Below are 11,896 nucleotides of genomic sequence, written 5' to 3' on the forward strand. Positions count from 1 at the left end.
CCCAGGGGAGATAATTAGATTGACAGGGAAAATGAAGGAATAATGGGAAATAAGAGATTAAGGACAACAAAGGTATAAGATCTTTCATCCTCCTCAGCAGCCATGATTTGTTTCTCTCCTCATTTTAAGACCTGACACAAGATACCAACAGCAAAGTTGGTCTCAAATCCCTCCCTATCCAAATCCCTGTCAGAGGGGATTTGCATTCAGGAGATTTAGGGGCTGTGTGGGTGCCCTGGGCAGGGCTGGTCCCATCACAGGTCGGGTGTTGCTGTAAGAGGTACCACAAGGACAGGAACTATCTGAGTGAGTTTTCCTGTGCCCCCTTTGTGCAGGACCCGCACCAGCAGCATTCCAGGATGGAACTCTACGGCTATCCCCTGAAAGCCAAGTTTAACCAGCCACGGCCACCGCCTCCCAGGGTCCTGCCAGCGGCCAACACCGTGGCCGGCGGCTGCAGGAACCGCATTCCCTATCACTCCGAGAGCTTCAGCATGCCGTGGATGCCCAACTCCTACTACAAAGCAGCTGCCCTCAACCCCACCTTGTCTCCCCTCACCGAGAGCTTCCCAGGGCTCCCCCCCACCAAGATCATTCCTTTTATTTCCGAGAGACCCAACGGGGTCTTCACCCGGCACACGCTGGACGACTGGCACAGGTCCAACCTGACCAACTACAAGGAGTCGGAGACCACGCGGCACAACGCGGAGCGCCTGCGCGCCGACCTGACCCGCACCATCAAGGACGTGTACCAGCAGGCCAAGAGGACCCAAGGGGAGAGCACCAAGAACCTGGGAGAGCGCATCAATGACATAGAGTATTGGAAGTCCGAGCTCTGCATCGAGCTGGATGCCATGATCAGGGAGACCAACTCCCTGATGGACATGCAGAAACGGCTGGAGAGAGCCCTGGCCGACACCGAGGGCCCCTTCCAGGTAGGGACCCTGCAACCCCAGCCCAAACAGCTGCAGCCACTCAAACCTCTCATAAAGTCCATCCCAGCCCTGTAACGTTGGAAAGGTTTCAAGAAGAGCCCATTAGTTGAGTCAGTGATAAACAAATCCCCTGCATCTGCTGCATCCTCCTCCAGCACACGCTGAGCACATCACTGCAGTGTTTGTTTAACCAGATAATTCTGTATCCAAAATCCTGGCTTGGGACACAAAAGCCCATGTCTTACTACGAGGCTCTAGGGAGGTCCACACCGGGCCTGGCACGGATCCCTGCGCTCCGCTGTGGTGGCCAGGGACACGAGGGCTCTGTCCCTTTGGTTCTGTGCTGGTGTGGCACTCGGCTGCTGTTGTCACCTAACCCAGCTGCCTCGGGCAGCTTTCTCCAGGCTGCCACCCTGTGCCCACCTGCGTTTTCTTTTCCTGCATTCCCTGACACGGGCACAGCCCCTGCAGGGAGCCCTGTCCCTGCAGCCAGCGCTGATGCCACCACATGTCCCCACCAGGTCGCTCACAAGTGTTTGCTCAATCGGGAGAAGAGGATGGGCATCGACCTGGTCAATGACGACGTGGAGAAACAGCTCATCACTGTGAGTTTGCAACACCCATCCTGTGACAAAGCCAGTTCTGCCTAAACTCCCCTAAACAAGCCTGGCAGCCCTGTTCCCTCACCGGCTCTTCAGCGCTGCTGAGCTGCCCAATTCCTCACCCCCCCCAGGCTGCTGGGGCAGGGGCTGCTGTTCCCCCCCAGCAGCGTGTCCGTGGGGGAGGAAGGAAGAGCTGGAAAGGAGCTGGGTTTGGGTGGCATATCAGGGTCCTCCGACCTTCTCTGGGGAGCCTGTGAGATGGTCCTGCCTGTCTGAGCTCTCCTGCACAGATCTCTTTTTATCTGTGTGATCTGTGCCTGTCACACACTCTGTATATTGGGGAGATGATCCTGCCTTCCTGAGCCCTCCTGCACAGATCTTTCTTTATTTATGTGATCTGTACCTGTCACACACTCTGTATATTGGGGAGATGATCCTGCCTTCCTGAGCCCTCCTGCACAGATCTTTCTTTATTTATGTGATCTGTACCTGTCACACACTCTGTATATTGGGGAGATGATCCTGCCTTCCTGAGCCCTCCTGCACAGATCTCTCTTTATCTGTGTGATCTGTCTCTGTACCTGTTGCACATTCTGTATTTTACGCACACATGGAGAGGGCAGGGTGTGCCCGACAGCTCGTCTGCTTTCCCCAGCTCTATTAGTTGGGCTAATAAAAGATATTAATTACACTTGCCCAGCTCTGCTTTGCTCAGGGCAGAGTGGCTGCAGCAGGACTGTCACAGTGTGCTCAGGCAATGGATTTGATAGAAATCATAAAAACCTGCACTCCTGCCTGCCTTTATCTAAGCTGCTTTCAATCATGAATTAAAAGCAATCATGGCACAGCAAATGGGATCCTAATGCAGGGTACAGCGAAATATAATCACTGCAAAAGCCTCACAAAACTGGGAAGGAAATTGCAGCCCCTGGGCCTGTGAAGCCACTGCTCTCTCAGAAGATCTTTTGTTATGAGTCAGGCCCTGAAAAATTAAAATATTAGTTTAAAGCTCATGAGGGTTTAGGAAAATTATCAGAGCTGGTATCTCCATAATGCCATTTGGGTTTTTTAATGTTTGGGATGCATTTAGGCTGTGCTTTCAGCTGGCTCCTGCAGACAGGAGGGATTGAAAGTCCCTGGGTTTGGATCACCTGTCTCTGGAAACCCTCGTGGGTGCAATAGGCTTGTGCTGGACCAAGGGAGCTGGGAGCAGCAGGAGCCTTCCCCAGGGGAGCTGAACCCTGCCTAGAGCTGAAAACCCCTAAACCTGAAAACCCCTAAACCAGCTTTGCACCAAAGTCCCCTTGTCCCATATGGATGGGATTTCTTGTGGGGAGGAAAACGCCCCGGGACTGGGGGCGGGCACGTGTGGCACTGCTGGCCCAGGGCAGCACTGTGCCCGTTCATGCCAGGGCACGATGCAGCCCTGGCCATTGATGTCAAGAGAAAAAACTTGGGAAACCACCCTGAAAGTGATTTCAGAGGCCCTGGCTGTGATCACAGCCCCCTCCTGTCCCCTCCCCGGCCCCAGCTGCTCTGGGCACCTGTGGCGGTGCTCTGGGGCTGGCACAGGTGGGTGTCCTGGGGCTGGGGTTGGCACAGGTGGGTGCTCTGGGGCTGGCACAGGTGGGTGTCCTGGGGCTGGGGTCTCGTCCTGCCCTCTGTCCTTGCTCTGGGGGAAGGGGAATTCCTGGTGTGTGCCCCCAGGGCAGGAGTGCCCAGGATGTCTGAGCACCGATGCTGATGGGGCTGTTCTGCCTTTGCCCAGGAAATCAAGATCATCAGGTCCTGCCGGGAGAGGCTGCAGCAGTGCCTGGACACGGTGAATGCCCAGATCATGTAAGGAGGGCTCGGGGCTTGCTGCAGTGCTGCTGTGCAGCTGCAGCTGTGCCCCAGCACATCCCTGCGGGTTCAGACCCTGCAGGCTGATGCAGGGATGCTCCGGGAGCACAGCGGGGCTGAGGGGAGCGGGATGGGCACAGAACCATCCCACGGCTCCATCCCGACCGGGCTGCTGCTCGTGTGCTCCAGGTGCAACAAGGAGGCCCGGCAGGAGCTGGAGAAGGACCTGGCTGACAAGCAGCTGGGCCACCACATCGACAACAAGTGCTACCAGCTGAAGAACACCTCCAGAGGCATCCACTTCTTCAAGGGCGTGGAGAGGATCGATGCCACGTGAGCACGGGGCCCGGCAGGCACAGAGCAGGGAGCTGGGAGTGCCCAGCCCTCTCTGGAGGCACATCCATCCCTCCGGAGACACCACCTCCAGGGGCGGCTTTCCTCGGGGCTCTCCGGGGGGAGAAGAACCCTCTGCTCTCAGCTGGATGCTGAACACCCGGCGGGCAAAAGCGAGCCCAGCCTAATTAAACATTAGATCAGGGCTCAGAGCTCAGCCTGCAAACGAATTCAGCCCAGCACCTCTGCACAGCTCATTAAGTTCGTGCATATTTTCAGAGATGTCTCAGTGCTTGCCTGAGTGCTCCTCACTGATGGGAAGTCTGGGGGCTCACCTCTGTATAGAGAGGGCCTGGCAGGGAGCTGAAATGACCCAGAAAATCAAGAAATGAGAGCGTGGTCCTGGGACAGGGTTCTGCTGCTTTTGGGTGCCAGGAATTCAGCTTTGGCTTTGCAGTTAATGAACAGTGACCTAACCCAGCACTCTCAGAGAGACACCCAAGTGGCAAAGGGCTGAGAGAATAAATCTGCTCACACAAACCATGAAGTTTTTGGAGAGGCACAGATTGAGACAATTTTTCTAGTAGTTTGAATAATTATTCACAGTAGAGCTCAGACATATTTAGACAGGCAAATGGATTGCAAAGGATCGAGGCTGAAATTCAGAGGGGGGTAAAATGTGCCGAGAATCAGCAGGTTTTAAATGGAGCTTATGTGGTATTTAAGTCTTTTGTTGACCTTGTTCTGGACTATTGCACAGGCAGGAACTTCATCCCAAATGCACAGACAGGGAATGGAGTGGGATCTAAAGCTCGTTCAGTTTAGTGGGAGACTGAGATGGGCTGTGAGCAAAAGGAATTGACTGAACTCTGATTGTGTGTCCTTGTGAGGCTGGGAGCTCCTTGGCACTTAATGCCTCAAAGGAAGGTGTAAACAGGAGCTCGGGTTGGAATCTCTTTTTTATGGGAGAATCTCTTGTTTGTCTGAACTTTCACAAGTTGTCTTTGTGACACGCACTCATTTGATAAATATCATCAAACAAGTGGGGTCCAGCCTCATTTGATAAATGTCATCAAACAAGTGGGGTCCAGCCTCATTTGATAAATCATCATACAAGTGGGGTCCAGCCTCATCTGATAAATATCATTAAATATGCAGGGTCCAGCCTCATTTGATAAATATCATTAAACAAGTGGGGTCCAGCCTCATTTGATAAATCATCAAACAAGTGGGGTCCAGCCTCATTTGATAAATCATCATACAAGTGGGGTCCAGCCTCATCTGATAAATATCATTAAATATGCAGGGTCCAGCCTCATTTGATAAATCTCATAAAACAAGTGGGGTCCAGCCTCATTTGATAAATCATCATACAAGTGGGGTCCAGCCTCATCTGATAAATATCATTAAATATGCAGGGTCCAGCCTCATTTGATAGATCATCAAACAAGTGGGGTCCAGCCTCATTTGATAAATCATCAAACAAGTGGGGTCCAGCCTCATTTGATAAATCATCAAACAAGTGGGGTCCAGCCTCATTTGATAAATATCATCAAACATGCAGGGTCCAGCCCTCATCTGATCTCAAACAAGCGGGGTCCAGGTGTTTCACTTCCTGCAGTTTAATTCCCACGGGCTGTGCTCTCCCCCCGCAGGGTCTCGGTGCCGGAGACGTGGGCCAGGTTCACGGACAACAACATCTTCCGCTCGCAGAGCGCGCGCGCAACCTCGGCCAAGCTGCGCGCCAGCACCGAGAGCCTCCTGATGGGCACGGCCGACGAGATGTGGCGCCAGTTCAGCAAGGTCAATGATGCCTTCACCAGCCGCATCACCGAGATCGCCAACGCCAAGAGCAAGATCCAGACACACCTGGCCAAGGTACCCGCCCCGCCCGCCCGAGGGACGGCCGGCTGTCCGTGGGCTCCCTGCCAGGCATGGGAGGGGAGCGGTGATGGGACCTGGCTCGGACCTCTGGGACTCGTGGGAAGCTTCCTGGGAAGGGCTCAGACTGGTGAAGTTTGCGGCACTAGGGGATGATGGCATGTCCTTAAATGAGGAGACATTAAGACCTTTCCCTGTATTAGCTGATGGATGATCCATTCTTGCAAGCAGCAATTTTGGGAAGCTGGTAATTCAAGAGATCTGTCACTGCTCCTAAACCTCCTCTGCTCCTTACTCTCCTCTGATGTGGCAGCAAGAGCAAAGAGATTTTCCCTGAAAACTCTGCCGGATCTGGGCTTTGATGTGGCAGAGCAAGAGCGCCCTGAGCCCAGGGGCTGTTTATTGAACTCGGGGTTTTTCCTGCACAGGCAGGAGAGAAGGGAATGATGTGATCCCTTGAGAAGTTACCTTTTCATTGATCCCTGTGTTCGTTTCACCCCAGACACGGCAGGAAATCTTCCAGCTCGAGACCAAGATCCAAGTCATCCAGAAGACCATAAGGGACAAAGAGGTTCAGCTGAAGGTGGCTCAGACCCGGCTGGACGAGCGCACGAGGAGACCCAACGTGGAGCTGTGCCGGGATGCCGCCCAGCTCCGGTGAGGCCGGGCTGCCAGGGCTCAGGGGGGCACTAGGAGCATCTCTGCATGACAAAATGGCTTTTTTCCCTAAATATTCCTTCCATAAGTGCCCTGGTCGAACCTAAAGCACTGAGCAGGTGCCCCAGCCCTTGGGTGCCATCTTCTCTCCTGCCTCATCCAGGTGCTGCTTGTGCTGAGTTTTGGAGGATAAACCTCTGGCTCTCCCTGCTGTGGCCCTCCAGCACCCCAGGGGGACTTAGGAAAAGGAGGGAGAGGGGCTTTTATACAGGCCAGGGGGCCCGTCTGGGTGGGCACCACCCCCGGGGGGCTCTGACGGGGTTCTGCTGTTTCCCAGCCTCGTCCAAGAGGTCAACGAGATCAACGAGACGCTGCGGAACCTGCACCAGTGCCTGCGCGCCTCCGAGGACATGCTGCAGATGCTGGTGCGCTCCAAGGGGGTCCTGGAGCACGACCTGGTGGTCAAGAACAACTCGCTGTTCATCGACCAGGAGCGCTGCATGGGCATGCGCAAGAGCTACCCCAGCACCGTGCAGATCCTGGGCTACGTCTCCGCCGGACTCACCTGAGCGCTCAGCGCCGCTGGCACCACGCATCCCCCTTCCCCTCAGCTTCTCTGCAAATACACTGTTGCAATTTCACAACTCCGTTAGGATTCCATTTCCTGGTGTAAGCTCCGGGTGGAAATTAAATGAGTGTTTTGTTTGTTGGGTTACCAGGATGGTTCTTTTCCTTTGTGTTTTCTCTTTCACTGTGTGCCAGGAAGGAGCTGAAAATATCCTGTGTGTCACCGAATCCACCCACGGGGATCCATCCCTACCCTTCCAGTCTGTGTTTTCAGGAGAAAAACTGTCGCGTCTTCCTCCTTTTGAGTGTGTGTGATGTGGAAAAGGCACAAGGGGAAGTGAAGCCACTTGTCAGAATAATGAGCTGCTGACATCCAGGATGGATTTTTAATGGTGCAGCAGAAGAAACACAAACTGTCCCGGAAAGAGTTGCAGTTTGCGCTGTTCCTAAAATAGAAAAATGTGCATTTTAAGCTGATTTCTAATGATAATTGTCTTGCTTTTGAAAAAATGTTAAATGCCATCAAAAATGTCAGTGCTGGGGCCTTAAAAAGAGGAAGTAGATTTGACTTGGAGAAAGTTCATTGAAGAAAATGCTGTGGGTTTAATTTTGGGTTCCTGGTTTTACCTCTCACGTGTAGTTCATTGGTGGGACCACCAAAGCACTTTGAAGATAAAGAGATTAATTGGTGTTTAAGCCCCTCTGGCTGCACAGAGCCTTCTCTCCTGCTGTAAATCCTGATTTTACCAAGTATTGGAATCTTCAGAGGGATAAATCTTCAATCAGAGGCTGAGTGTGAAAGTCACGTTGCAGTTTCACTCCTTAGACTATCACAACTCTTGAGTCTTTTAATCTCAGCTGTTGAGCTCAGCCTAAAGCCCGTGGGCACCAGGAATCCCAAAGGGGCAGCAGCTCGAGTCCCTCCCTCAGGAATCCACGGCAGGGACCACCAGCCCAGTGTGGGGCTCGCGGCAGCTGGGAGCGCTTTCCTTGTCTGCCGCCCCGATGGCTCCTCCTGACCCCGCAGACCCCCTGCCCTCCCTGGCAGGATCTCCCTCCCAGCACCAGCCCTAAACAGGAAGCAATTGTCTTTCTAACCTTTTATTTTTTTTCTTTACTAGCACTTTTGTTGAGACTAAAAATAGATTTCCTCTACTTTGTGCGTGTCCTGGGGCCGCAGTCCGTCGGAGGCAGCAGCCACCCTTTCCAAAGGAAAGAGACAACTGTGAGCAGGAGAAACTGCCCAGCTGATCTCACCTTCCCTTTCTGCACTTCCCTGCCTCCCAGAGGAGCCAGGGGCAGCTGAGCTCAGTTTTTGTCAGCGCCCTCACTGGCCTGGGGCTGCTCCGTGCTGTTCTCTGCCCGTGCTCCTGTCCCCAGCCCCTGGCGATCTTGGCTGCTCCGCTCACCTGCAGACCCACTCCAGATGTTCTCAGGCAGAGCTGCCAGGCTTTTGGGCCCCAGCTGAGTGTGGGGCAGCAGAGGCACCCACAGCCCTTTCCTGAAAGGCTCCAGCCTTGGAGGACCCGGAGCCAAGTCCTGGCACCAGCAGCAGCTTTGCCTTCGCTTCACTTCCACCTTTGGTTTGAGTCTCGTCAGAAATATCTGGGCTCTTGTTTTACAGTGAGGGCACACCAGCATCAGTCTCCACTTTTCTCCAATTTTGCTTTCAGAGCTCACCAAACACAGATCTTTCCCACTGGCCCAGCTCCTTTAGGGCTTTCTCCTAACTGCCAGCGTTTATGTGGTGCTGCAATTACCCAGCTCCATTTTCTCTTGCTGTCCTGGCCTCTCCATGCTCCTTTCCGCAGCACTGCCAGAGTTTCTTTGCTCTGTTTGAGCCATGACCAGAGGAATTTCAGCTTCAGCTCCTCTAATTTCTTTCACAAATACTTTCCACTTTCCTGCAGCAATTTCCCAGACGTTAGAGAATTCCCAGGTCCCTCTGGGGTTTCGTTCTCTCCACGCCAGTTTTCCATAAGTTGACAGTACTGATGTTACTCCTTCTGATGTCCCCCAGACACTTTGATCAGGGCATCCTACGTGTGCTCCAGTGTGAGTCTTCTTCTTCCCCCTGCCACAGTCCCCTGTCAGATGGGGCTCCAGGGACGGGTTTGGGTGCAGTTCCAGTGAACACGAGGCTCTCCTGCTCAGGGAGGGATTTGCTTTCCATGACAGAGCTGCTGCTGAGTGAAGCTGCTCCATTTAATCCCTGCAGGGCTGGCTTTGGGATTTGAGCAGCCTTTGATGTGCTGGGAGATGAAACAACAGCCCTGCCTCCTCCTGCTGATGGCTGAGATGCCTTTGCTGCCGTGCCATTAAATGATTTCCTTTCAGAGATCATTTCTAAATCACAGCCCAGGCCCATCATCCGCCTTTCTCTGCTGAGGGGATGGCTCCTTTCTCCACGAGAGCGACGTGTCTGCTTTTATTGCTATTTATTGCTGGTTTATTGCTCCTCTATCAGCCAAGCCGCTGAGAAAGTTACTCTGTGGAAATTCCTTTGCATCTTACAGCCATATTCCCACCCTTCTGCATCATTCCATTTGCATCACTGCTGCGGAGCTGGGTGTGTAAATTAATTGTTTACTGACTGGAGGAGAGACAATAAATTAATAAACCCAGGACACTGTTGCTTTGTGTCAGTGCAGGATCCAGGTGAACACTCCAAGCAGGGCTAGCAAGAAACTTCTGAGAAAGGAGGTTTTGTTGTTTAAGAAAACAAAAATCATTTAATGTCCTGGAAGGGTCTGATACGAATTTGGGTGAAATCAAAACTTGCCAAAACCCATGTTAACAATGTATTGCATAACTAGTGCAGATTATTGTGCTCAGGGGAGAGAGAATTCCCCAAACAGCATCAGCAGTCAGAAAAAAAAACCAGCCCTAAACTCATTGCTATTATGGAAAAAAAGGGAGAAAGCTTTGGCAAAATGCTAAAGGAACATTTGGGCAGTGTAGGATCACAGAAATGCTCGTGCTGGCTCAGACCAAAGCACAGCCTCTGGTGCAGCCCCTGCCAGAGCCAACAGGAGATGCTGAGATAAAAGCAGCAGAGGGAAGCTCTGTGAGACTCTCCCAGCCCACTTTCCCAGCTTCCAGCACTCAGCATCCCAAGGACTTCCTGAGCTGCCGGGGCTGTCCTTGGGTTTAATATCCCCCAATGGATTTGTTTCACATGCTCTCGTCCAAGCTCTCTCGGAGCTGCTGCCGTGTCCCTCAGCAGGATCCTGGGGGCAGCAGTGGCCACGCTGGGGACCCCCAGGGGACAGAGAAAGGGGCCACCCTGGCACTGCTGCGGCCAAAGGTGTAAAACTCAGCACCCTGGGCAAAAGAAACTCAAAGCTGCTTCAGAGCTGTGCCCTCCGTAGGGCCTGCTCTGTGCTGGCAGGACAGGAGCACGAAGTGGCTGCTCAGAAGGAATCTGAGGATGTTCCCAGTCCCAGCTGGGGAGCAAAACTTGATTTTTGGAGGGTTTTGGGTAAATGTTGGTTTCCTTGAAGGCAGTGGGATTTTCTCCTGTGATTTCAGCAGTGCTGACACTGGTTTGGAGTGGAAAGCAAAAAGCTGGATGAATTTGGTTTGGGGACATGAATGCAGACAGGACTGAAGCATTTTATAAATTCTTCCTGAATTGGTAGAAAACAAATCAGGAAAAATAAGTCAATGCCTCCAAGATACATTAGACCCTTTGTTATTGAAGTTTGATGAACATAAAGTCTTCCTTTATGTTTTTTCCTGGTTGAAATATTTTTTCCAATACCCAGTCCACCGGTGTAAATGTATTTGTGTGTATATATATATATATACAGATCTGCATGTGTGTTCTTTGAGGGAGCACTGTAGATCTGGCACAAAGTGCAGTCAAACCATATCTTGCTCTCCTCCTTTTCCTGGTGGCACAGTCGTTTGAAAACAGGATTTTCCCCTCCTCGTTCCCTCCCCAGCTCCCAGCAAGGAACGGCAGGAGGGGTTTGCTGATGGCAGCGCAGCTTTCGGCCCCTGCCCTTCGCATTTCAAACCCTCCTCGGGAATGGTCTTAATCACCAGGGTAGGGAACAGGAAGCGAGTCCCTAAAATTGTGATGAGAGAGCAAAATGTGGGGTTAAACGAGTTCATCCTCACAAAGACATACAGAGGAAATGCTGCCTTTTTGTGTAGTTGGAAAGGGTTTGTCTTGAGAGGGATTTCGTCCACCTAGCCCGAGGAAAGGGATGAGCAGAGCCCTGAAGTGCTGGCTCAGTCGATGCCACAGCTAAATGAGCATTCGACGCCTTTCAGTCCATCCCTGCCTGGCCAGAACAGTTTTGGCCAGGTTTGAACAGTGCACCTTCCCAAAAGAAGTGTCCAAGAAGCAGAGAGTGATTTTTAGTGATGTGCTCTTCTCTCTGGGCTTTCTCTACCGTTTCCAACCCACGGCTCTCAGCCAAAACTGCCTTTGTTACCCACAGACTGCTCTTTTCCCTGGTTTTCAGATATTTCTCCCCACGCCTAACAAGCTGCTTTTGGGACCTTTTCCAGACGCGGAGCTGGGGTGGGTTTGCTGTCCCACGCTCACGGAGGGGCTCGGGAGCTGTCTGTGACCCCCAGCCTCCCCGTGCCTCCCCGCCGTGATCCCGCTCCTCCCAGGGAGCAGTCTGGATGTTCTGGGCAGAAACAGCAGCCGAGACCTCAGACCCGCAAACCCAGGTCAGAGAATGGTCTCTGCCAGAGCCTGGATGGCAGCCCTGGGGACAGGAGCTTTCCAGGACCTTTCCAGGACCTTTCTCTCTCAGCCCCGAGCGCGGGGGCTCCTTCAGGCACCCGGCCCAGGACAGCCTCCCTCAGCCTCGTTAGCCAGGAATGTTCTGATGGTGGCGCAGATGTTCCAGCCCTCCGGATGGCACCGACAGGCGTCACGGGCTTGCAGCAGGGAGGGACTGCAGCAGCAGAGGAACTGGCGGGATTTTTCGGAGGGGAAGGGAAATCGCATCCTTTGGAATGTCGTTTCAGCCGCTGCCGCTCCCCCGAGCCGGCCGGGTGCTCGGGGGCCGCTGCCTGTGCCGGGACCCCTTCCGTGAGCGAGGAGCCCGTGCTGCG

The 11,896-nt window shown here is 53.1% G+C and overlaps 1 protein-coding gene across 1 annotated transcript; it reads left to right on the forward strand.

Annotated features, from left to right (window-relative positions):
* The first annotated feature begins 359 nt into the window (after positions 1-359).
* On the forward strand, positions 360-6,819 carry TEKT3 (tektin 3). Its single transcript, XM_041409277.1, has 7 exons — positions 360-935; positions 1,457-1,540; positions 3,306-3,376; positions 3,569-3,712; positions 5,368-5,590; positions 6,096-6,250; positions 6,588-6,819. Exons 1-7 carry the CDS (start codon positions 360-362, stop codon positions 6,817-6,819), a joined length of 1,485 nt encoding a protein of 494 aa, XP_041265211.1.
* Positions 6,820-11,896: the final 5,077 nt, after the last annotated feature.

This window comes from Onychostruthus taczanowskii, unplaced genomic scaffold (genome assembly GCF_017590055.1).
Source record: "Onychostruthus taczanowskii isolate IOZ18803 unplaced genomic scaffold, ASM1759005v1 scaffold30, whole genome shotgun sequence".
Classification (NCBI taxonomy): domain Eukaryota; kingdom Metazoa; phylum Chordata; class Aves; order Passeriformes; family Passeridae; genus Onychostruthus; species Onychostruthus taczanowskii.

Bases quoted from the DNA above. Each gene is read 5' to 3' on its own strand.
- TEKT3 (XM_041409277.1), top strand. From the start codon at position 360: ATGGAACTCTACGGCTATCCCCTGAAAGCCAAGTTTAACCAGCCACGG. The intron at 936-1,456 runs GTAGGGACCCTG...TGTCCCCACCAG, and splicing joins ACACCGAGGGCCCCTTCCAG to GTCGCTCACAAGTGTTTGCT. The intron at 3,377-3,568 runs GTAAGGAGGGCT...CGTGTGCTCCAG, and splicing joins ACGGTGAATGCCCAGATCAT to GTGCAACAAGGAGGCCCGGC.